Consider the following 26,036-nt stretch of genomic DNA (forward strand, 5'->3'; position numbering starts at 1 on the left):
AGAAAAAGTCTTACTCTAGGATTGGTAAGTCCGTTTCAGCTTCCACTTTGGTAATTAGCATTTGATGAGGCTACTTGTTCTTGCGTGTAACACTTTTCATCAATACTTGGTGGCACTACCACGCATTAAATGCTAATACATTATTTCTAGGAACATTAAGGCTTGGAGTGATTGCCACAGTCATTGTTTTATGGAGTCAGCAAATTAGGGAAACAAGTCACAGGAATCTTGAAGACCCTTAGCCTATTTTTTGTGATATCTCCAGAGGATGGTATGTCAACCTATGTGAGTTGAATGAGTGTTTTTCTCTTATTTTAAAGTAATATTAAAGAGAAATTTAAAGTAAGCTGTAAATATGCATCCAAGACATTAAAAGAAATTTTCCTGTGAATTAATGAATGTGATAAGTGCCCTGTGGTGAGACAGTGCTGGATTTGCTTTGAAGTCAAAACTGAGATTTCTGGTTGGTGATTTTCTAGATGATAAGAACATTCATCTGATAGCAGCAGCAATTATTTTTCTGTGAAGGCTGCTGCAACCTGCAATGTCATTGTACTCTGTCCCTAGTTTTATCACTGTCTTCATGACTGCTATTCCCTTTCAAGACTGAGCTCAATGCTTTTGCAAGGCACTTCACTAATCCTTACAGGCACCACGTCTTTTCGAATTAAACCACAAATGTGGCCTTAATGTACTGGTGGAAATCTAAGGTAAATCTACCGGGGAGATTAAAAGATAGTTTATGCTTGCAGTCCAGACTACTAATTTTTATGCTTTCATAGAGGTGTGGATGGAAAGAGAGAAAGGGGATGAATTTGAGATGAAGTTTCAGCCCAGATGAGTGGTTATTACCTTTAATTTCCTAGTCTCTGTGGGCTTGTCAGTAATGTTTTGCCAGGTTGGTTGCTTTTAAATATATGTCAGAGCTGACACAAGGGGCAGCAACATCTCAGCAGTGTATTATTTTCCCAGGAGTATATGGTATAAACTGTAATATAAATATATCATTACAGATACATTAAAGTGCAACTTGTTTTGGTGTTCCTATAGTTCTCTTGCAAATAATACTTATCAGTTGGAAGAGGAATGAGATCTGTATTAGACACCTTGTGGTGTCCTCTGAAGAAGTTGGGCTGTTTGTTCTTTGTTCTGAGAATCAGAATTTCTTAGGAAATTCTGGCCCTCAGGATGGACAGTTATCTTTTTCCTTTTTGTTCAGCTAGCTTTGGCTGTCCTGAGTGGTGCTTGGGGCTGTGACTTACTTAAGCATCTAGAAATGGTGCTGGAAATGCTGCATGGGGACCAAGAGCAGAGATGCTTTGCTCTGCTGCTAATTTGCTCCAAAGGACCATGCTGCTTGGCTAGTTTAGCCAAGCCCTAAGATGCCTTTATGCAGAGCCTTTCTTCATTCTTGGTTCTCACATGAAGTCTTCTTATAATAGCCAACATGGAGACAGGGAGGAAGAAACAGGCAATTTTTAGGGAGGCCTCAAGGTTTGAGTTATGAGTTTCTATGAGACATTAGCATAAGTGTTAGGGAACAGGGGTAAGTTGTGTTTCAGTGGTCATAAGGAGGCTGTTTTCTTTATGTACAGAAGGCAAAAAGTCCTTTTCTATTACTAGGCAGTCCATGGGCACATAATCACCTATTATACCAAAGTAGCTGGTGATAAAACCAGACGGCACAGCAGGAGCTGGGTGTGAAATATCTATCATGCAGAATAATTGTGTCCGTCTATATAGTCCACAAGTTTTACTCAAGATTTAGCCTTCTGCAGTACAGGTGAGATTGCTGTGCTATTAACGGGCATAAAGAAGCAGGAATTTGAACAGAAGTATCCAGAGGTGGTTTTCAGCATGCCTTCATGCAGCTGCTTTTCCCTGCTGGCTAGCAGCTGGGGTTGTATTGTCTCTTGGGAGAGAAGAGCTGTTGCAGTTGAGCTGAAAACATTGGCAGTAGTAAGTGGTACTTGGAGAATACCAGACTGGAGTGGGAGCATGAAGCAATCAGATTTGGCTGTTTAGTGGCCTAAGTAAATGGGATGAGAGTTGGCAGTGCCTAGTTCAGAAAACTGCAGCCACTGTTAGAATAAACAGCTTCCTAATCAGGAGGTATACTACAGTGTGATTACCCAGCAGGTCATGTCTGGAAACTAAATGGCCAAATGTTTAAAGGCATTAGGGTCTCATAAAGATAGAGCAGGTCACCAAATGGCATTTTCAGAAGTGACTCTTATTACTTAGATTGCAATAAAATCCATGGGAATCAGACAGTGAAGTACTTCTTAATGGCTTCCTGAGAAAACTTTGTAAAGTACCTGTTTTTATCAATAGATGCCCACGTGCTTCTTAAAAACCTGACTGCCAGAGACGTCCCCTCCCAGATAGGTCTTAGCAATGGTGAATAGCAGAGGTGGAAGAAGGATTAAGACACAAATGCTGCAGTGTTTCAGCCCTCCCTGTGTAAAGCTTGAACATGGCTGTATTCACATGCCTGGTGCCACAGGAAGGTGGATAACACAGGGACGTGCCATCAGAAGGTTCTGAGGCACACAGACCTCCCAAAGGTATCAAAGCAGAGAATAAAAAATCTGAGCATTGTCTTGGATTCCCATTCACCTGAGCAGATGAAGGGGAGAAGGGGACACTTCTAGTGCCTCGTTCCTTAGATCACAACAGCAAATGTGAAACCTGGCTCCAGGGCTAAATAAAGAAGAAAAACAAACTAAACCCTGCTACCAGCTGTGATGGAGAAAGGCATGCTGTATTGCCCAGGAGAATTATTAGTGTTACTGGGGAAACCCATATGAAATTGTGGGAATGTAAAGTGGAAAGGTAAACTTCCAACAAAGGTAACCAAAAATGTGAAGAAATAGGAGATTATTATTTAAAAAAAAAAAAAAAAGCAGTCTTTTCAAAATCTTATTTCAAATATTATCTTGCAAAATAATCTATCAGTATTGTATCTAATAGTATGAGCCAATCATTGATACATAAGTGAGACAAGAGAACAGGACCTTAAAAGGGGAGGCTTAGGAGGCCTTCACCATGTCAGGGTCTGTAGTTTAAATGCAAAGCTGGTGAACATTCAGATGCATAGTAGCAATCAGGCAGCCACCAAGAGAATTCATCAAGGAGCACAGAGGCGGGTGACACTGAAGAGCAGAACACTTGTGTGAACGTAAATGCCACAATGTGAACAGAGGAAGGCCAGCAGGTCCTGTGGAGTCAAACCTGATGATGAAAAGAGGGGTCATAGGTACACTGGCAAGTACACCATCATGTCAAAGCCGGCAGGGGAGAGCAGCTAAAGAAAAACTGGAGCACAATCAAGAAGCAGGCACTGATTTAGAGTTTGGATGCATGTGATGTGCAAAGTGGCAAAAACGAATGGTTTGTAGGGTTCAGGCTGGCACCAGATGTAGCAGTACTGCAGTAAAAGGCCACAGGCAAGAAACTGAATGTCAGGTGGAGAGAGAACATTCAGGACTATGGAGATTTCTTTGGGATTATTCAAGGAAAAAAACCCAACATTGTCATCTAGCAACATTGAATGAAAATTGCGTGATTTCTTAATCCCTAGGATTGTATGTTAGTACAAATGTAATAGCACATAGAAAGTGCTTGGGCTTATGCTTCCAGTAATACAGAAGACACATAAACCACCACTGTCAGTATGAGCAGGCCTTTCCAGTTGCACCCTGAGGCTGTTCACTCAGTTCTGTCTATTTGTAAGGTAAAACCAAAGTGGTTTGTCCTACCAAGGAAGTGTGGGGACTGATCTGTTTTCTTGGAGGCAATTTCTGTAGCTCAGAGCAGGCATACACTGGTGGCACAACATGAAGAAGTTTGAACCAGACTTACTTCTTGGATGAGGCAGCTGCCAGGTCTTTCTGCCCAGCATCTACAATTCCTAACCCCATTAACAAGCTCAAAATAACAAATGCGGGATCATTCTGCAGCTATGCCTACATTTTTTAGTGGGTTGGGATTTTTTCTGTAAGTTGATATTATCTCACTGATGTGACAGGCAGGATTAATAAAGCCTTAGTCACAGAACTGGAAAGAACACTTTTACGCATAGGAGTAAGAGCTGCCTGGAACCTTCCTTGTTTGAGCAAGCAGCCAGAAAGTAAGGGGAAATAATGAGAAAAAGGAGATGTACTTGTCACTACAACTTTGTGATTGAGCATACATGTCGGTGAGAGAGGAGACAGCTTGCTGCTTGTTGCCAAAAGCCATGGAATCACAGAGCAGTGTCTTCATATTTTGCTGCATGATTTCCTAGTGATATGGTGTTAATATACAGCAAAGCAGTATAGCTTAGCAATAGACTGACAAGATATGACACGACACTCATAATTACATGGGCTTTTTTGGAATTGGGTGACCTTGAAAACCATTAATTAAGTAGCAATGTGTGTCAGGTTTTTTTCAGTGTCTTGGTTTTTAATTCAGTGCCATTTGTAAGTGCAAAAAATGTCCCTGTATTTCTGTTCCCAAAATAAATCAATATTTACTGTTTGTTAGATAACATTTGGAAATGGAAAGCTGCACTAGAGGTCTGCGAACTGCTCAGAGTTTTTGCCGTATGTAAGAGGCACTGAACCTACAATTTGTGCATAAACTTCAGATCCTACTTTGTAGAGCCATTCTGCCTATGGATGTGCATGCAGCATTTGGTTAGCCTTACTAAAAACGCCTTTTGCTCAAGTAAACCATTACTTATCCCATCAACCCAGTTTTGACCTGTCTTCACAGCAAGATCTGTTGTTACAGGCCTTGGCATTACTTCAGGAGAAGTTTCCAGTCAGTATTCATTTCTGACATAGATGAATGAGGACTTTGGTGAGACAACTCAAAAGAGTTTGTCCTACATACTTTCACAGAGCTTTAAGCTTTGAAAAGTGAATGATTACGTTTAGAATTGCCTTTCAACATTAATGGCTGAAAAAGATCTGTCGAGTTCTTTATATGAGAGTGAGGATTTATTTGCTGTGGTAAAAATGGACTCCTACTTTCTGTGTCCAGAGGTATTCCTGTTTTGGCTTGTGTTGTCACCTTTTTCTTAAGGTGAGGAACATTCCTGATGATAAAACCAGTATACATAAATGAGACTGCATTTTGGAAATTGATAGTATCTTCTTCTCCAGAGATCCATCACCATTAAGTGAAAGACTGCAAATTTAAAAACAAGCTTTTGAGGGAAAAAGGTTACTTTTATCAAAGAAGATACTGTTGCAGAGATACACATGTTGAGCTGATATTACAAAGTAGTCAAGTAGTTTTGTGTTCTAAAACTTTAAAATCTGCACGCAAAGTACACCTACATTTCTCTGACAGGTAAATGAAAATACTAATACACCTTGTGCCAGAAACGTATTTTTAGAATGTGTAAGACTAAAAGATGTCTTTTATAATGTAGTAAAAAAGTCTGGGAATTGATAAAAATATGATTTTTTTTTCTTCTGTGCTTTTCCTCTGTGCCTTCCCCTGACAGCATTTTAGGAAATGATGGGCTTGATCTTAACCTTTGTATGTTCTTCTTTGTGTATTTTCAGGATTCCTCTTTGATTGGAACAGCCACAGTGGCTGCTCCCAGGACAAGTGCAATAATTGGAGATCAGGGAACATCACCGAAGGTCCAGCTGCCCCTCAATATGTAAGCAGCTCATCTCAGTCACTGTGTACCCTTTGTTTCTAGTCATGTGCACATGCATGCATGTGTTTGAAATCTGAAAGCCCGAATGTCAGCTCCAGAGCATTCTGAGGAGAGATCACAAGTTCATACATGACACAGACTCTGCTGAAATTGAAAAAATGAGCAAAGAAAGGCAAAACTTTGTCCTTTCTCTGTGAGCCCTTTTAGACTCCCGGTATATTTGTTACAGCTGTATGAATCACTGGGAAGTAAATTGAATGCCTCTCAGCTAGAAAAGATCTTCCTTCATTTAAAGCTTTTAAAAGAAGTGTAGTCCCATGCAATCAAACACCTGATCCATTCATCATTAACCAGAAAAAAAGTGACCCAATTGCTCTTTTTTTTTCAGTGCCATAAACAAAGGCAATCTACGAACTTCATGTCGTCGGCATATAGGCTTATTGAATAGTGTGTGCAGTAACCGAAGGTTGACTAGATACAGACTTCATTATAATAAATCTCTTCTAGCCTGGTTGGTTCATCTGGTGCCTGTCTAGTTAAGCTACTGAACCCTTTCTTCTCATCACATGTACCTTGTGAAAGCAGCAGAACTACATAGACACACATAGGCACACCAGTATTTTAGGGATTTACGATATGGCTAAAACAAGGTCTGAATTCACAAAATCCTAAAGAACATAGCAAATCTGCTTTGAGGAGGATAGAGGAGTTGGAACAGAACCAAAACAAATTTGTTCTTGGCTACTAAGGTGAAATCTTCATACCTGAGGGGTACCACACATCACTGACTGCCCTTCAGAGGGGTCTGTCATCATCTTGTGGTCACTCTGTGCAGCCTGTGTGGCACATAGTGGGGTATAAATTTATTTCGAGTCTTGCTCAGGCTGGGAACAAGTAACTGGCAGTATTTCCACTGTTTAGTTGCTGAATCAGAACATTTTCCAGCTCTTTGGCAATGCCCCTGCCTCTGTGCCTCAGCAAGCCTCCCATTCTCCCTCCATGCTTTTCCCTTGTGAAGCAGCCTTATAATCCGGTCTGTCATTTTGTATTTGCAAGCCAAGTTCCCGTCAAAGAAGAAGTGTTATCTGAAAGCTGTAGCAGAACTGGGGAGGTACACCCCTAGACAGAGCCTAGGGGCTTCTGCATTGTAAGTAGAGTCACATGCAGCTCCATGAGGCTAAGAACATGAGCCACCTTCTCGCTTAGGCCTTTACTTGGGGAACTTTTAATAAACATTTCGGCTTCTCTAGGTCCTGCTCCCTAACCCTTAGCCTCACTGTTTCACGTAGCCCAGAATAACTTGCTGTTACATTTTGCAAGATTTCAGATTGTTTTAACACTTTCGTCTCGGTTGTAGAGAGTTTGCTGGTGAAGTTTCACACCTAAAATCTACAGAATGGTGAAACATGTCCAAGTCCAAAGGCTTTGGTTTAAGGCAAAATTAGTCTCAGGAAATGAGACCGCTAGACTGAAACTACTTTCTGAGTAGGAAAGCTGCCTGCACTCAAATTTTCAACCATGTGTGAGAGCACGTGTCCCACCAACTTTCCCACAGACCCATCTCTGTCTGCACATGGGGCATATGCCTGTCTCCACAGGGTGGGCACGCCAGCCATGGCAAGGCAGTAGACCCAGGCTGGGCCTATCACAGGGTTTGAAGAAGCCCCTACTTGTTGCAGACTAATAGAGGAAAACCCAGGGACGGGCATCTTCCCACTGATCACCTCCATTGTCCCAGTGTCATGCTATGTCATCATCACATACAAGTTTTCAGCAGTTTAGCAATGCAGAGTTTGGTCAGTTTTGGCAGGTACACCTTCTTTAAGTCTTTGCAAGAATTTTGGTACTCCCTCCAGAGGATGTTTAGGTGCATTGTGATATTGGATATTCAGGTTTAATTCAGGAGGATGCATTAGCGGAATTTGCTGGGAGGAACAAAAAGAAACTAATAGGAAACCTGGAGATAGATGCAAGGGAAAGCAGCCTATGATCCACTTAAGGTAATTTTCCTTGCACCTTCTTCCAGCATCTCAACCCGTAAATTACAGTATTACATGTAGCACCTTGGGAAAAGGGCTAAGTGAGTCTATCCATCTACAATGCTCTGTCCTTGACCCATCACTTTACCGATAGCCTTGTGTAAGCACCAACTTAAAAAGGGGTAGTCAAAGCCACACTTTCTGCTCCCTTGAGTAAGTGCAGTCTGGCACTTTCCATTATGTCCTAGCAGAGCGCAGTGCTGAAGGATTAGCACTTCAGCATGCAACCTTATTTCACATCAGGGTGATGCATTTTAATATTCTTCAGTTCATAGGTAGCCTCATGATTTTCATCAGGTGAACAGCCACAGACCTGCTCAGGACCACCTGATTGCATAGGCTGAACAAGGGATGTGCAGGATGGTTTCTCCCATCTGTTGACTAATGAAATACAATTTCTGGTTAGGTCTTTGCACCCCATGCATGTGGTAAACAGAGCCTAAGCATGCCCCAAGGAGCTGTTACCAAATATTTCATATTCTGCTCATTACTGCTGTTTATTTACTACTTTCTAAACAAAAATAAGGAAATCTACCAGTACATAAAGGGGCAGAATTAGAAACACTAACAAGATTTATTCCTCAATTATATTTCCTGGAGAGTAAAAGTGAAAAAAACATGTATAATTTTTATTGGCTGCAAGTCTACAATCAGAATGGCTATAGTTTTCATTATTTCTCTGGTTTGCTGCTATGAGGTGGGCAGCAAGCCTCTTCTCACCCACTCCCCCACGCCTAAGAGCATTCTGCCACACTTTGTAGTGTAAATGCACTTTCTGTAGGTGTTTCCCCATTGTCCTAATTTCTCTGCACTGCTTGTAAAGCACAAATAAAATTAAAAAAAAAATCAAGAAGGCACAATCTTGATCAAGAATTACCAGAAATCCCTTTTTGCATTTGTAGAAAGGTGACAGCACACACACACACACACACAAAAAAGATATTTGTAAAGAAAGTGTGGCTCTATGTGTGCGTTCTTGTTATCCTATCCTGACTTTTCATTATTCCCCTAAGTGCAAGCAATCATTCTTAATTTTCAACAAGGATCTCTCTAAGCAAAGAGAATATCTTTAGGGACTTTAAGTTGTAGTTGTTTCACGACATTAGACACATCCCTGAAGTAGTAACGGAAGAACAAAAGAGAGATAAAAAGAAAGATTTTAAACAAAGGGAATAAATAAAACCTGTAATTAAATAAATAAAAACTTCCACATGTTGGGTCCTCTATTAAAGATTTATCAGAATACTTCCATGCAATGCATCCAAAACCAGATTCTACCGTAAGAATCCCTTTGCAGAATTTGGCCTCTGTCAATTTTCGGCTTACCCGCATAATACAGATATTATTATACTATATCAGAACAGGTTGGTGTGTTGCTTCTAAAACTGCTCAGCATAAATAGCATCAAGAAATGCTGCCTTAAATGTTTTTGAAGTAGCTTACCCATAAGAAAAGTTTCTTCTGGAAATCCACAGTAGAAATGGCTCCCACCCTGAAGCATACGAATATATACTTCATCCAGACATTAGGCTCTGCAAAGCCTTCCTATTCAAAGCATGGTTAACCTGTCTCCGTAATTGCCTTATCCATCTGAAATCCCTGCTAAGTCCCTCAGTGTTGCTTTGTGGCAGTGTTCTGCTTTGGTTGTGCCCTGAGTGAGATGTCCTATGAATTTTTAAATTACTCCTTTCCTTTAGTCTGATTAGTTATTCCCTTATTGTCTCAGCATCCAGTTGATCCTGTCCCTGCTGTTACTTGGTTGGTATGCTGTAATGATGTTTCTTTTTAACCACCATTTCTAAGCAGTGTCTCTACTGACTTTCTGCTCTGTGGGGCTAGAGTCGAACTGGGGCAGGCAGTGTCATCAGCTGTGTGCTTTCTTCTTGTGTGACCTCTCCCGACAGCTACCTAGCCCTGTACGCTTACAAGCCTCAGAAGAACGACGAGCTGGAGCTCCGCAAAGGTGAGATGTACCGGGTCATTGAGAAGTGCCAGGACGGCTGGTTCAAGGGGACATCTCTGAGGAGCGGAATGTCCGGTGTCTTCCCAGGCAACTATGTGACACCAGTGTCAAGGTGAGGACCACTGCCCAAGGTGTTTATGCCTGATCTGTGCTGAGAGGGATTCTGCATCCGGAGGTTGCTGAAAACTACTCTGCTTTTAAATTGCATTCCCCTTCCAGAAATTTTCTGCTGGCATTGCAGCCTTGGGTAATGAAACTTACTTCTTCTAGCATTGGGATTATCCATATTCTCAGAAGACTTCACCAGCCGTGGTGGATTATGGCATTTACAACCTCTGATTTTACAAAGTCTGATGAGCACAGGTTTTGCTATTGTAGAGAATCTTTTGGCTAATGATTTTTTTATTGTTATAAAGCTCATGGGCATGTAACAGGGACAAACAAAATAAGAAATGCTTGTGTCTTGCTTTTCAGTAGCTCCTCATGTAGGTTTTGTTTTTCTCAAATCAAAGATCTTGAATTGTTTAGCTCTGGATTAACATTTGAGGTGTTAAAATTCAGAAGTGGTAGGAGAGTTCAGTAACTTGTCTGATTTTAGCTACCTCTGTCTCTGTTGCAGAAGATGAGAAAAGGAAAAAATAGCATGTGTGGGGAGGAATGCCGTTTGTCAGAGCTGGGTATTGTACAACACCAAATCAAAGGTTATTTCTGATATAGAGCCCACTCTGAAATAGTCTGCAAGCTGAGGATAAAGTTCATCAGTACGTCACAGACTGTTTTGCCCTACATGCTCCTTGCAGCTGAATGTTTCCATGTGTATACCCATATCTGTTTTAGAGCAACCATGGGTTTGCAAATCGAACTCACTCCGCATATGCTCTCAGTCTATCTTCCCACATGCACACAGTCTCCACCACCTTTTCCAGGGAAAGGTGCCTCACAAGTCAGACAGTGTTGATCTTGAAAAATTGATCCAGGTTTGTTCCATTTTCAGTTTATGTCAAGTCTGTAATGTGTGGAATGAGCAAGACCAAAAGTTAAAAGCAGATTAGAAGATGATAACTAAGCCTGCTGACACTCCTAATATTGCCTCTCATTTAAAAAAAACAAAACCCCAACACATTAATTCATGGGTTCTTCACTGTTTATCACTCAACTGTGTTTACCTGACTTTATAGAGCCCCTTGGCTGCCTTCACTCCTTGCCTCTTCAGCCCTTAATTAGTAAAGAAGTTTGTGCTGAAGGGTTGGTGATCTGAATCAGCAAGAGTTTATTAAAGGCAGCATGTCACAGCTAGAACAAGACAGAGAAGTGCTAAAGGGCAAAAGTGCTTTCCACAACACCAGAAATCAGCTTTATGATTATATTTATGATCCTGTGAGCTAATTAAACTCCTGTGTAAATCACCCTCAGTGAGAACAGCAAGGAAAATCTGATGGCAACAAAATCTACTATTTGCTGCATTTTCAAATTACTTTGTTCCCCTTTGACAACAAAGCAGAGTATTAGATTTTTCTGCCACTCCCCACAAAACCCAAGGAGAAGAAGTTGCCTATAATGTAATAACACAGAACTAAATTTATAAGCTGCCAAAACACGTGTGAGCAGAGCGTGGTGGAAAAAGGACAAAATTCTTTAGATGGACAGACAGGCACAGGGCAGCAGAGAAAAGTTGCCACATCCAACATCTGTCCAGCTCTGTGGAAGCCACGGATTGTTTCTGTACCTGTCAGTGTGCATGTTTGCCAGAACACAGCTCTCAGTGGACTATTAGGTGTGCTTTTCTGGCAAACTCCATCTAGTGCAGATGGCCAAGTCAGCTCCAGCTGAACCTTGCTGCTACCCTGCCAGCTCTTCATGGCAGATGACAGACAGTCAAGATTTCCATCTGGTGGGATTCCCAGCTTTTTCCTACCTGGAGGCTGATTAAAAAAATTTTGAAGAAAAAAATAAACCACAGCAAAAAACAAAACCAGATTGTCAAGTCAATGACACCACAGTGTTGGTTTTCCTTCTGTGATTTTGAGGGGAGAAGGGATTGGGCAGAGGGGATGGTTATCTTGTTCTTTTAGACCATACCTTTGTTTTGGTCTCTTTCCATCAGAATTTCAGTCTTTTGGCTCTTCCCCTTCCACTCTTTTCTTAGGGTTACTTCTTCTGTGTTTCATGTCCTCTAAACGAGACCAGATTATTCAGCATATTCTTTCTTTCTGCTCTTCTCCTCTCTGTATTCCCACACAACAATTTTGGGGCCATGGAAATTCACACAATCTGGTTGGTCTTCTACCCTTTCTGTTATCCTCTCCTCTCTTGCTAACACTGTCTCGTTTCCATTTTCTCCACCACACTTTGTTCTGTATCATACCGCCTCTGCTGTCCTTTCCTGGAGGAGGACTTTGGCACATGGAGCATCCCAGGAGAGCAGAACAGCACCAAATGATCCCCCTGTTTCATGGCATCTACTGCTGGGGAAGGAAATTATTCAGGAACCTGTGTGAGAAACTCAAGAGAAAGAGCTGCTGAGCAACAACTGAGTTTGCCCATTGGTATCCTTCTGTCTTCCCCAGTGTCCTCCTGCCCTGGTCAGAGAGTTTCTAGCTCAGTGATAAGAGGACCAAGACCTGCTCTAGGCTGAACTCATTACATAGGAAGTCTTCCCAGCCACCCAGATGAAATACAAACTATGCATACAGTTTAAGTGAGCAATGAAAGAGGGGTTGATTATCATTTGGATTTCCTTTTCGGTAAGGTCAGCTGCATTCCCTTCCCTTTTGCAGTTCCTTAGCAAGTTTAAACTGGACCTGGTTATATCAATAGGGTAAGTGTTTGGACAAGACAAGCCCTTCCAAGTCTGCTGCTTTTCAGTCCTCTTCAACAGCCAAACACAGATTTGGTGTTATCCATCTTCTTTTCTCCCTGTGGGGTTGTATGCAGGTTTGGTCCTAAGAAAAGATGTCTGCATCTGTTTTAATTATCACTCCATTAGTGCCTGTAAAATAGCCTCTGGCACATGAAACAACATTTTGGACATATCCATTTCATATTCATTCATATTCATTTCTTCTGAATTTAGATTTGTGGTTTCACTAGAAACTATGCAGACAGCAGTGTAGCTTAAAAAATGTGATGAGAAAAATTATCTTTTCCATTTTCACCCTGCGCATCTTCCCATAGGATAAGGGGCTGAAAATGTCTTCCAGCATGCTTACAACTGTATCCAGTAAAGATAAATATATACCTGTAACTCAGTTTGCTTTAACACCTGAGGGGGTATCACGTTGAACCCCCCTACATAACTGAGGGTGCTTATCAGCATTGTGGCTGTGCATCTGTGTCTCTGCAGCACACTTACGCTGTGCCTTGTCTCCATTCAGGGTGCCAGTGGGAGCTGGGCAGCCCAGGAACAGTGGAGCTGGGGGACCTCCAGCAACAAAAGGCGCCCCAGGAGCCATCCACCCTGTTGGGGCTGGTCACACCAACACTGCCACGGCTGTCAGACCGGTTGTTCCTATCACTGCTCCTCAGACACATCCCCAGCTACAGGCGGCCTCTCCACAACTGAATAACTGCTTGAGGTATTCAGCTCAGCAGCCAGCCAGCCAGACCCGCAATGCCATGCAGATGGGTATGTGCACACTACCTCTTGCCCTGTGTTGGCAGGATTGATGTCGTACCCCTTGAGCGCAAGTCTTTCAAGGCTGCCCATCCCTGAAGCTTTCTTTCTCGTTTTAGTCACAGTTCAGTCAATGTGGAATAAAGTATGTTTTATTTGCCTGTAATTTTTACGGGTTTCTATTGATCTCTGGGAACCACATTGTGTTTATCAGATTGTTCTGTTGCTACAGCTGAAATAGATTATAATGTTTACAAATATTTATACAATTTATCTGAGTGGAGGCAAGCACCCTGCATACTGAGGAGATTAACAGTTTTAAGTCTGGTTGGCTTGCTGATGGAAAAATATTGCCCTTATTGCAGGGCAAGTAATTAAAGACTTAAAATTAGGAAACCTTTCTCTGGGCTTCAGTGATGAAAGGTATTTATTAAGCAGAATGGGGGGACCCAGTGTTAGCGATAAAGCAAAAGATCTGAAAAATACTTCCACCTTTTTGAAATAAGAATAAGATTTTCTCACACCAGGGGGCCTCTTTCTTTCTAGGTTCCGTTTCTGATGTACAGCACAATTTTCTAGAGTACAATTTATTCCTTTTTCACTGATGTTAAAAAGCTCTGTTGTTGAATAAATTAAAAGTAAATCCTGCAGTGGAACTTTATAGCAAAATTTAAAACATTTTGTTTCTGATATTTTATAGGGATGTGAGCAATTGTGTTTACAAAGGCAGATCAGTAAGGACTGTGACTGCTAAAAACTGAGGTCATAGATTTAAAACAGAGCAGGCATAAACGAGAAATACACTGCAGTGTAGGTCATGGATTCAAAGCTTTTAAAACCAGAAGGCACCATTGCGACCATCTAATCTCACTTCCTAGGCAGTCCAGACCAAAGGCAAGGAAACGTGATCAAATACATGTGAACCTGAATTTTGGATGGTGCAGACTCCTCTGCTCAACAGACACCTGAGGTGTCAACTGAAGTGACAGATCATTTCACTCCATGCACTTGCCATGCCCCACACCTTCCTTCCACGGTGCTGCTGTGCTACACTTTCAGCAGCTTCCCTGATTTTAGATTGCTCCTCCAGGTCACTCTAAGTGCCAAGGAGTTGGCAGGCAGAGTGATCCAGGGACCATGGAGCTGCTCCAAAACCTCCTAAGCAGGGAGTTCTCCTGCCCTTCCAGAAGTTTTGTAAGATTGCTTTAATTAAATAAATTTTTGCCAGGGTAACTAAAGGAAATTTTTCATTATCAGTATTATTATCATCCATGATGGATGTCATCACCAGTATCCTGTGGACCAGAGCCCCTCAGAGGTCTCTTTAGTCCTGCAGGGCAGGACAATGCGTGCTTACTTTTGGAAAAGCTTTCCAAGAGAGGCAAGCTGGCACAGTATTCAAATCATGATTTTGTTGGCTTGCAATATACATGAGTAACAAATCAATTTTGCACAAGGCCACTAATATAGGAATACACCCAAAATGAAATATGAGTGGTGTAGAACAAAAATAGCCTTCAGTGAGCATTGCTAATTAATAGCATGTTTGATGCAGCGCAGTCCAGAACCAGAGATCCCAGAGCAAAGGCATACATTGTAACAGCATGCAGATGATATTAAAGAATAAAATGAGAGAGCTCTACTCAGATTTGATTTTTCTCAGGCCATTTATTTTATTTTTTCTTATGTTTTCTGTTTCCTTTCTGTCTGGAAACACCAAGTGCTTTATGAAAGGAGTCATATTAGATTATCAAATCAATGTTCTGTGTCCAGGTACATGCAGTGAAATTCCATGATTGTGCTTTTCCTCTAAACTTAGAATAGCCATTGCTCCCTCCAACCAGCAGCTCAAAACCTTGATGCTGCAAGCTTAGCCATCCTGGAAAATTAGATTTCTGCCAACAGTGGTTGCTCATCACACAGGTTACAAATAGAAAAATCAGAAGAAAGGAATCACTTCAAGATTACCAGCGGTGCCCTGTCTGGCTCTCTAGGAAGGAATTGCATATTCCAGTATATGTTCTTGGTAAGCCAGGGAGGGAGAAATGGTAGCTAATACTAAGAATAATCTTGAAGGCACCTGTAAGAACAACTTCTAGGCTTTTCCTCATGCTACACAGTAAAATCACATCAAATTCAAGACTGGTTAACGATAGTTTGGTTGGTTTGCTATAAGCAATTTTAATAAAAAGAGATGTTATAGAGTCAAGGAGTTACTGTGAGGAAGAATTGTGTAAACTTTTGAGGAGCTAATATGATGATCACTGGCCCATCACGTTCCATATTATTTCAGATAATAAGGCATAAGGCTGGGGGTTGAAACTCCCTCCTGGCAGGAGTGCTCAGCTGGTGCAGTGAGTATGATTAATGGCACTCCTTATCATTTCAGTCCCTGGTAATGGGTGCTGCTGTTAACCATAGAAATGGAAAGTAGTGGTTTGAGTTGTTCTATCCTTGTTTAGTTACAGGTTGAGTGAACTCCAGCTGGTTCTGCGTAAAAATGCATCCTTTGGGTGAATTTGTAAGAAAACCACAGATCAGAGTGGGTCAGAAATTTTCCAGAAAAATTATTCTTTGTCAAATAAATGATTCGTTTGACTCAAAGGTTTTTTGTCAGGAATGGATGTAGTTCAGCCAGACTTCAGCCATTGATGCTGTCCTGGCTCAGGTTGCAAAGGGAATAAATAGGTGTCCAGAGCTGTTCTCTGTAAAGAGCAGCACAGTGACTGGATCCTGTTTTAACATCCCAGGTGAATGCCTAGACCAGAATAGAGATTACTGTAGTGTCAGTGAGTAGGTTGTGCTCAGTAAAATGTTCCAAGGTTCAGATTTTGAACTGAGACAGAACTAAACCAGATTATAAAAACTTAAAATCATTTGTAAAATGGGCATTTTCCAGCCAGCCCTACTATTGAAACATTTAAGTGAGGGAATGTCTGAGTGTGGGCTCGGCTTCTGATCTGTATTTACTTGAAGTGTGGCAGCATGTAGGTTACACCTGAGCAATCAAACAACCTGGAACTCAAAGACATTGTCATTGTGGAAATGGACATGAAGCTTTGTCACACTTTTTGCAAGATGAGGCATACAACAAGCTCCCAAACCTCTGGAGAGCTGACCTCAGCAGCGTGTTGTGGTCACCGTTAAACAGACAAGCACTAATTCCTTGTTCCTAGTGCTTGTAGGCAGGGTTTGCTCAGCAAGAGTAAAAGGCACTGTGTGGTCTCATGGGGACTTTGCTGGCAGAGACAAGGCTGATCTCAGAAATCCTGCAGTGGATTTCTGCTTAATTTATCTTCTGCAGCACAGTGATGTGCTGTTGATCTTTTTGTTAGGGTTGAAACAAGAGACCTTCCTTTGTAATTGCTGTCTGGGAAGGCTTGGATCAGCAGGGCTAACCCTTCAGGTCCCATCTTGCATTGCTGCAAAACCTATCACGTTAGATGGGGGTCCTGGAGGTTCAGAAAAATAGCTCAGCTGGAACAAGATAAAGTATTTTTAAAAATACAATAAGCTTTTACTTGTTGCCAGGTGTGGGCAGGGATGGTGGAGATGTTACACAGTCACATCACAGAGGGCCAGCTATTTTGGTGACTGCAGACATGCTTTTCGCAGCCAGAGGGGGATTTCTAGGATTTAGCTAAAAAAACACTTGAAGAATAAGATCTGCTGCGTCAAGGGTAGGAGCTAAGCTCTCCATCAGGCCCAGGCACATTGTGGCAGTGACAGCCACTGAAGGTCCAGGTCTGGCAGTGCATGGCAGTGCAAGTTGGCTGGTAGTGTTGATCTGCTGGAGGATAGGAAGGCTCTGCAGAGGGTTCTGGACAGGCTGGATCGATGGGCTGTGGCCAATGGTACGAGGTTCAACAAGTCAAAGTGCCAGGTCCTGCATTTGTGCCATAGCAACCCCATGCAATGCTCCAGGCTTGGGGAAGAGTGTCTGGAAAGCTGTTTGGCAGAAAAGGACGTGGGGGTGCTGATTGACAGAGCTGAGCATGAGCCGGCTTGTGCCCAGGCAGCCGAGAAGGCCAACCGCATCCTGGCCTGTATCAGCAATAGTGTGGCCAGCAGGGCCAGGGCAGTGATTAAATTCTGTGTTTAGTTCTGGTCCTCTCATTACAAGAAAGACATTAAGGTGCTGGAGTGGGCCCAGAGAAGGGTAGCAAGGCTGATGAAAAGTCTGGAGAACAAGTGTGATGAGGAAGGGCTGAGGGAACTGGTGGGTTTTAGCCTGGAGAAGAAAAGGCGGAGGGGGGACCTTATTGCTCTCTACAACTACCAGAAAGGAGGTTGTAGTGAGATGGGTGTTGGTCTCTTCTCCCAGGTAACAAGTCATAGGACAAAAGGTAATGGCCTCAAGCTGCGCCAGGGGAGGTTTAGATTAGATATGAGGAAAAATGTCCTCACTGAAAGGTGATCAGTCCCTGGAAGTGTTCAAATAAGCGTATAGACAATGCCTTTAGTGACATGGTTTAATAGTGGACTTGGCAGTCCTGGGGTAACATGGTTGGACTTGATGATCTTAAAGGTCTTTTCAACCTAGTTGATTCTATGATTCTATGGGGGACTTAATCATGCTCTGTCCTCCCTCTGCAGCTCACCCCCCGGCGCCAGCCCCGGAGCGACCCACTGCCACAGTCTCACCCCTGCGGACGCCCAGCTCGCCCTCCCGCCTGCCAGCAGCATCCATCCGGCCGCACCCTGCCGTGTCCCCACAGCACGGCCACCAGCCGCCCACCCCAGGGGCCCGGCCCCTCATCCCCCTCACCTCCGCCGCCGCCGCCATCACCCCACCCAATGTCAGCGCAGCTCACCTCAATGGTGAGGCAGGCAGCGGGCCCTTGGGTTGCCCTGGAACCCCTGGCCCCGCCAGCAAGGCTGAGGAGAGGAAGAATGAGAAGGTAAGGGCTATGCCCTGCGCTTCCATCACCTTTCCCTGCCATGGGCTGTTGAGGAGGTACTCTGCAGCCATCCAAGAGCATGGAAGCTGGTTTTCATCAGCTGCCAGCTTGGGCATCCTCATTGCACATTACTTTCACACTTCATCCTTTCCCCTCACCATTCCCAGTGCTGCTATCACAGTACCCACTCACAGTGGGAAACAAGGTTGAGCCACTAATGTACTGAATTTGTGTGTTTCTTCCAACAATTGGCACCCAGATCTCCCCATTTACAGTGATGCAGAAAGATGTGATAATGAGCTCTTGGTCATCAACAAGTCAGAAACCATCTGCCTCACCACATGGGAGAAGCTGATGGTAGTACCAGCCCCAGGGCGGGTGCCACAGGCAGAGTAAAACACTGGCTCATGAGTGGCAGGAGCTATTTTACTGTACCAGAAGCACCTCAGTTTCTTGCAGGAGCTTTCATTGCAGTGGCACAGCCAAATGGGGACAAAAGAGTTAAATATGGCTCGTTGGGACATAGGTATGATGCACTGTAGGTTCAAGCTCTTAGGAGACTGCAAAGGGACCAATAGCTGAGTGCCTGTCCCTTATGCACCTTGCTGAGGAAAGCCAGCATGGTGAGCTGCTTTAAGTGTCCAGCCTTTTAGGTTCCTGGCAAATACTTTGCTTTTGTCAAGTGTTTACATTGTGTTAGCAGTTCCCATTGTCAATGGTGAATATTATCTCCATACTGCTTAGCAGAGCTCATTGATACAAACCTTCTGCTGGAAGCAAGATTCTGGTTTGTATCTAAGGAGGAAGAGATGTGGGGGCCTGCTTTTCCTTTGAACCTGCAGAATAATCTTTTCCATACATTCCCCATGCTTTTCCGTAGTGACAGGCACATACGGAGTAAACATTTACTTTGTACATGGTAATGGTGAGGTTGCAGGTCTCACGTGTGGTCAGGGTTACAGATAACTCCTGATTTCATAAGATGAGGAATACAAGTTTTAAAATCCTTTCCTTAATCCTGCTGTGATTTTTCTCTTGAGTACCTTTTGGTGAAAGAAGGGGATAGAATTTCTGCCCTGGATGTAAAATTTAGGTACTTGCTTACAAAGAATGACTTTCAAGTGCACATCAAGAACTGCATGCTGTGCAAGCAGAACAGTACCTGCTGCTTCTGCAAGCCCAAGGAAGTGTATGGCATTTGGTAGAATGTATTAAATCTGCATGTTACCTGAGAGCTTTGCGTGATGGCATATTTAATACTTCCTAAAACATATGTTATTCTATAGGTATTCTATATTTTAATTTATATGGGGCTGCACACTGAATTTTCCTAGGCAAAATTATATCAAGTCCCTTACTAAGATACTGGTTAGCCTTTTCCAAGCTGTTACAGCTTTAAGTTACTGAATTTGGATGCAGGGAGGTAAAGTTATTGTGGTTTTGAGCTCCATGGATGAAAGGGAGAAGCAAATAAAGTACTACATCATTGCAATGAGGATTGCCACAGACTGCTTCAGTACCTGGGAAGTGTCAGAGAGAACTGACAATAAAAATTTTCATCCCTGACAGGATGGGGTGGTACATAACAGCCCTGTGTTGAACAATGTGTTTCTGAATCTTCTGCATGTCATATTTCACTTTCATTTTAGAAAGATCTGATGCTTCCTTTCTTTTTAGTAGTGACTGGTGCTTGGCCAGTTAAGTTGTATTCCAATTCTTTGCATAAACCCAAATATTTCTTTGAAACAGTTGAGAGCTTGGATAATGCTGGACTAAAAGCCATATAACTAGTCAAAAAGGAATCTGTGAGTCAGAAGTGAAGCGATATCTGGAACCAGGCTTGATACTTCCAAACTGGAGGCTGGTTGGGCAGACATTTTGGTCAATAGGGAATAGTCATAACTCTCAGAAAGAATAGCTGTGGAGAGAGGCAACATCTGTTATCAGTACACTTGAAAGGAAAAAACAGACAAGTCTGAGGAGCACAAAACAGAAGCAGGGATGTAACTAGCAAACAGCTAGATAAGCAAAGATCAGAAGCAATTTATCTGAGTTCAGTTTCATTATATTAATCAGTCAGGTACTTTGAGATGAAAAGAACAGAGGAGATGTTACTAAGAGGAGTGGTAATAAGGTCTTCAGCTCTACTGAACACAGGATAGAAGAAATGCCCAGGTAATTATCTCCTGAGAAACTGAGATTAGCAAGTCGTATTCAGGTAATTTGCAATGTGTCATGAAATTAGCATTCTCCTTGGAATCAACCATTTTTGGTGTCCCATCCAATTACTAATTTTCATCCCAGCTTAATCTTTCTAGTTTCTTTGTAGAATTCCCTTGAGGATGAAGGCTGAATGATCAGAGAGAGAATGGCTGTTGTGAGAAACATTCTCTTGTTATTGACCACATTTTTCTCTCACGCATTAATTGTCAGCGTGAACTATGGTACAGAGGGCACATGGTATGCAGGAAGAAGTAGTTTGCGTTTGGGGAGGGCCAAGCTGAGGATCTCATGCTGAAGACGTTTCTTTTGAGGGCTATGGAGCTGAATTGCAATTTTTTCATTTATCGCTCTGTTATAGTCAGATACATTGGTCCTTGGGAAATTTTCTTCAGATGATAAGTTTAGTAAGGTTCATTGGCTGCTTGAAGGCTGGGCTGGGAGATAGTGGGGAAATGTATTTTAAGATATGATCTTCTACCAATTTATGTTTTATGATTGCCTACCTAGATTCTGCTCAAGGATACCAAATGTGACATCAAGGGGCAGCTTCTCTAGTGAGTCAGTATATGCTATTTGGGTTACTTGTTCCAAGATGGAATTGCTAAGTGTACTGGTGAGGTTGTCACTGTCAATGCTTTCCTTTGTGCATACACATTCGTATGCCAGTATTGAGGGTTCCAGCATATTACAGTATGCTGGTAGTGTGCAGCAATCAGATTTCTCTAAAATAAAGAGGCTCTGGTTCCAATTTTTACTCATTTCCTTGTGGTTTAAAGGCAAGTGGCAGAAATAATCCTAAGGGTGATGGTTTTCTGCTCAGCAGGAATGGTTTTCTTTCTCATCTTCTATTAATATAGCAAATAAATCCTTAGGCCTGTTGTTTTAAGTTCTTTACTTCAGCTTACTTCGTAGAGGTCCTCATCCAGGCTTCCAATCCTGCAGGTGGATCTTGGCACCTACGTTCATCTAGGCACCTTAATATTAGTGTCTTACTGTCATACTCCTGCTGACTTAATCAGGAGGTAAAATATGGCCTCCATGCCAGACTTCACTTGTCAGTATGCACCTAATCCCAGAGGATCCTATCTGCAACCGAGCTTGTGCTCCACCTCTCAACTCCTTGGCAAGCCTCCTGTCCACTTAGGGATCAGTTTCAAAGCTGTTCTCCTTTGCCAGCTGCTGGTGGTAGCTGCTGGAAGATGAGCAATAGATAGTCCCCTGTGCAACAGTGCTTGAAAAGTGCTCAGGCAGCAGAGCAGGCTTAGAAGTAGAGCACTTGAAAATCAAAGCTGTTTCAGTGCTATAAAGATGCAATACAAAGTAGCTGGAAAGGCAGCTCACACAGAGGTAGCACAGACACTACAGAAATAACAAGTCATGGACTGAATAAAGGCAAGGGAGCATGGCAGAAGCCAAAGAGGTAACAGTGGTCAGGGTAGTATAGAAAAGAGAAAAGATTTAGCAGCTGCTGAGAGATAGAACGGGGGGCACTGGAGGAGGCACTGGAGGAGGCACTGGAGGAGGCACTGGAGGAGGCACTGTGCCAGTGGAGAGGGTGGAGGTGAAGAGTGCTGTGTAAAACCTATGGGGAGGGGTCCTGGAAAAGGAAAGTTAGGATATAGGGGTTGAAATCTACCCAAAGACAACAGTTAAAGAAAGCAAGGTGTAAAGAAGACTCTTTCTTCTTTTTCTCAAATATTTTATGTGTGAGGCTAATTTTTCTTCTTTTCCAAGAAGGAGGTTTCCTTCCCAGAAGGAAAATAATACTTCTCCTCCAGAGTATTTCTATTCCAGGTTAGGAGTGTCCCAAAGACATCACAGCGACAGGAGGGGGGTAAAGCAAAGCAAATGGGGAATACTTCATTTTCTTTAAGGGTGTGTGGTGGGTTTGTATCAGGGGTCCTTTGAGTTCTTGCTTTGTCATTTGCTAGTAATACCTGCATCTGAAACTCGAGAGAATTAAATCCCAAATATTCTGAACATCTGAAAGAAAGGGATGGAGATCCCAGCTGTGGAATGGAAGCAAAACCCTGTGGTTTGGGGTCTTTTAAATGGGGACCGTGCTTTTTCAGTCATGATGAGCACTGCCCAAGTTCAACTGGTAGATTACAGGTGAGTGCTTGTAATTATGGCGTGACTACTGCTTTGACCTCAGTCAATTTTTGCTGTAATAGTTTCTGCTATATGTAATCTGGGATGATGCTTAATACCTCTGATAAAACCACTTGTTTGAATGAATTAATGCATTTCTCATTAAATGTGCTCCTCATTACGTTAATCAAACCAAGCAAATCATGCAGGGTGGCTTGACCACTGTAATTAAACTTTCTTTAAAATCCACTCATTTGGCTTTTGATTAAACTCTTCCAAAATGTCTGGCCCAATAGCTGCTAAAGAGGAACGTAAGAGCTTGCGTTAGTGAGCAAGCCATTAATTCATCACTGAGTTACACCAATTCCTTACTGTTTTACCCAGCCAGACTATGTAGAAATATCTGAGAATTGGCAATGTAAAATTAAATGTTTCTTACAAGTGTGCTGAAACAACAAATCTGTTTGCAACTTTAAATTTAGTGACTGCGTCCTGGAATATATAGAGGATCTGGATAAGCAAGTCACAATAAATGGGAAAACACATTGAGCCACTGTTTACTGATGTTAAGATAACAAGAGACACATCTTCAGAAAAAAACTTTGAACATGCACCAACAGTTTTGCATGTGAAGACTGAATCTGTAAACATCTGTTTGTTCTCACCATTGTCGCTCACTTTGTCAAATATCGGTCCTTCTGCTCAGAGTAACTGCATTCCACAAATGATACAGTGTTTGGCATAATCCTGGTGTAGGTACTACATTACAAAATAGAACAAGCCAAGGCCTGTTTTCTGGCCCTGCAAGTGTCCCTGCATGACTTGCATCCGCACTTTATTCTTAAACTTTATTATCCACTCAAAATAGGATGCCTGAATCCAGACCGCTCACTGGGAACAGTCCTGGTATGTGGTGTGGCCTAAATCATGCCCATACATTATCCTGGGAGAGTGCTAGTTGATATAAGCCAAACCCACAGTGGTTAATGAATGTGGACCAGGGTTTGATATCTAAATCCAGGCCTTGCTTTGTGTGCCAGCATAGACATGACCAGAGACACTTTCCTCTTCGCTGCTCCCCCTTCCTTCCGGTGCCTTCCTCTGCCTTCCCCTAATTTGCAGGCAGTGCCCAGTCCCATCAGGCAACATCCCTTCCCTCAGTGCAGACCAAATGTCTGCATATTTAGTCACCCACCCTGGCTTTTATATAGGATTGGAGACTAGGTCAAAGGCCCTTTGAAAATTTGACTATGTAAACTCTGAGATGCTTTTTGACCTTAGCTTACATTACAGCTGTCTGTTTCAGCTATCAGTTGGTATAACTGGAACTGCCTGAAGGAGCTGATCCTACACAGTAGTGCACCTTCAGTTTTCAGTTACGAAGTGCCAGTCTCTGCATTGTAACTTCTCATATTAACTTGTCCCTGAGTAAAAAGAGTTTGTCACCACTTCATATCCACTAAAGAAATTTAATTCCTTATCCAGCAAACGGATGACCAGTATGAAAAGTGAAATGTTGAGCACTTGCAAGGACTTTGTAGACATAAAATGACATGGCAAAAATTATGGTCAGTCTGGGACACGTAAAGGAAACTAAGGACAGAGTTGATGAAAGTAGATTTTTCAGATATAAAGTCAATATGACTGACCCTGAATTTTTGGAAGATGAGTTTAGTCTTCCTAGCAGATATTATGTGATTTAATGTTTTTCACTTTATAACCAGTTCATCTAAGAAAGCCCCTTAAGTTGTACAGGTATGAAATGAAATGGAATGATAAAAACTAAATGACTAAATGAAAGCAGCACGAGACATAACAATGAACAAATTGCACAGTAGCAGAAGAGCCTGAATTATTGAATTCTTAGAATAAGTAAGTGTATCAAAATATAGAAGCATTAAGATAAAGTAACATCAGAATAGTAATGTAAAGGTTTGCATCGAAAAGATAAAGTTCTGTGACACTAATTTACTTGGGTACTTTGTCAGACATCTGAGTTGATCCTGGAGCCACCAACACCAACATTTTGTCGATCATTTTCAGAGTCAGATTTGACTTTTCAGTTTAACGTGTGTTCCAGTTTGTTCTTCAGCAAGGATGCTTCAATCTGGAATACTTTAGTTCAGCTCTCTCCAGACTTGTGCACAGAATACATGCTGTTAATCCATTTCCTCTCAACAAAGGCGACAGGGCTGTCTTCATCACAAATGAACCACCACTTCCCATGCTCCAGAAAGTGAATCTTGGCTCTGTGACCAGCAAGTGATTCACCAGAAACTTGGCCAGGGAATAGAAATCTCTTTTTCTGGTCATGTGAATTCAGGCCACAAAGGTCTGTTTTAGGGAAGAGAAAATCATGCTTAAAATCTCTCCAGCACCTTCTCCTTCATCGTTAGAGTTCAATTTGAAAGGACAAAAACCTGGCAACTTGCTGATGAATATTTTAAGGCTGGCAAATAAGGCAGCCAAAAGCATGAGCCCCAGCTGTCAAAACACAGAAAACTTCAGCTTTACAATAAAACAGATTTCTGTTATTTCTAACTGGCTAGGATTCTTTTGCTTAGATCAAGGGCAATAAGTCATTGATCAAAATTTCTTTTTCTTGTTCACATTTTTTGATGTTAGGAAATACTTTCAAACTCCCCACAGATATTTCTAGCATTGACTTTGCTGCCAAGCAGTCTCTGAAAGCTATTCGTCTTCTCTCTACTCTCCCCCCGCCTCTGCTTATCTGCTTCGTAGTGCTGTCACAGGATTTCTCAAGTGTCCATAGTTGTTTTCTCTAATCTGCTTCAAGTAGTTCTATGCTGCATTCTGTGGTCGTAAGGGGAAGCAGATCCAGGGGAAGAGAAGATGGGGAGTGCTTTAGCTTCAAGAGGAAATTCAGTTTATCTCCTAACTGAGATGAAGCTGTTTGGATGCCAAGGAACAGCATTCTTCTGACACCTGTAGAGACCTAATTTTATAACATAGAGGACCCATGGGCTTTTACTAAATCCTCAGTGTTGCTTGGGTAAGAAAGTAGAACTGACAAAAGAAAGAGCATGCAAGGGAGTGATGGAAGCAGAAGGCTGGAGGCGTGTGTGTGCACGAGTGCCTGTGCATGTCTGTATGTGAGCATCCCGACACTGGCGTTCCCATGGCATTCCCCTGCCTGCAGAAGGAATCACGCAGGACCAGATGGCTGGATAGGACCGGGCAGCTGGATGGGACTAGGCTGTGGGAGGGGTGGCAAGCACCTCTTTGGATTAGGCAGGTGAAATGAAACCATTCTTGTGGTATCAATGGGAGACATTGACACATTCCAGCTGTTGAGGGATCATAGGGGCCAGTCCCCATCCCAGACTGCACAACTCAGCAGCTGAGCATCCCATCACAGCTTCTGCCCTATCCCTGCCCTGTTCCTAAAGAACATGGTTTGATTCCTCCTTCCCTCATAACATCAAGCTCCCAATTCCCATGCACAGGTAAAAAAACAAAGAGTCCAAATGTTGTGCCTGTCCCTGTCCTCTTTCTGCTTCAGAGCAGTAACACACAGCGCTGG

At 42.5% G+C, this 26,036-nt stretch overlaps 1 protein-coding gene across 1 annotated transcript in view; it reads left to right on the forward strand.

The window, feature by feature from the left end:
* The window catches only part of SH3RF3 (SH3 domain containing ring finger 3), a 250,219-nt gene that overhangs the window by 193,418 nt on the left and 30,765 nt on the right, over positions 1-26,036 (forward strand). The window contains exons 5-8 of the mRNA XM_061472665.1: positions 5,562-5,662; positions 9,606-9,776; positions 13,039-13,289; positions 17,874-18,178. Coding sequence (XP_061328649.1) covers positions 5,562-5,662; positions 9,606-9,776; positions 13,039-13,289; positions 17,874-18,178 — 828 coding nt within the window. The remainder of the gene's footprint in view (positions 1-5,561; positions 5,663-9,605; positions 9,777-13,038; positions 13,290-17,873; positions 18,179-26,036) is intronic.

This window comes from Pezoporus flaviventris, unplaced genomic scaffold (assembly GCF_033815535.1).
Source record: "Pezoporus flaviventris isolate CSIRO_AGI_PZ_B2104156 unplaced genomic scaffold, CSIRO_AGI_Pfla_v1 ptg000072l, whole genome shotgun sequence".
Lineage (NCBI taxonomy): Eukaryota > Metazoa > Chordata > Aves > Psittaciformes > Psittacidae > Pezoporus > Pezoporus flaviventris.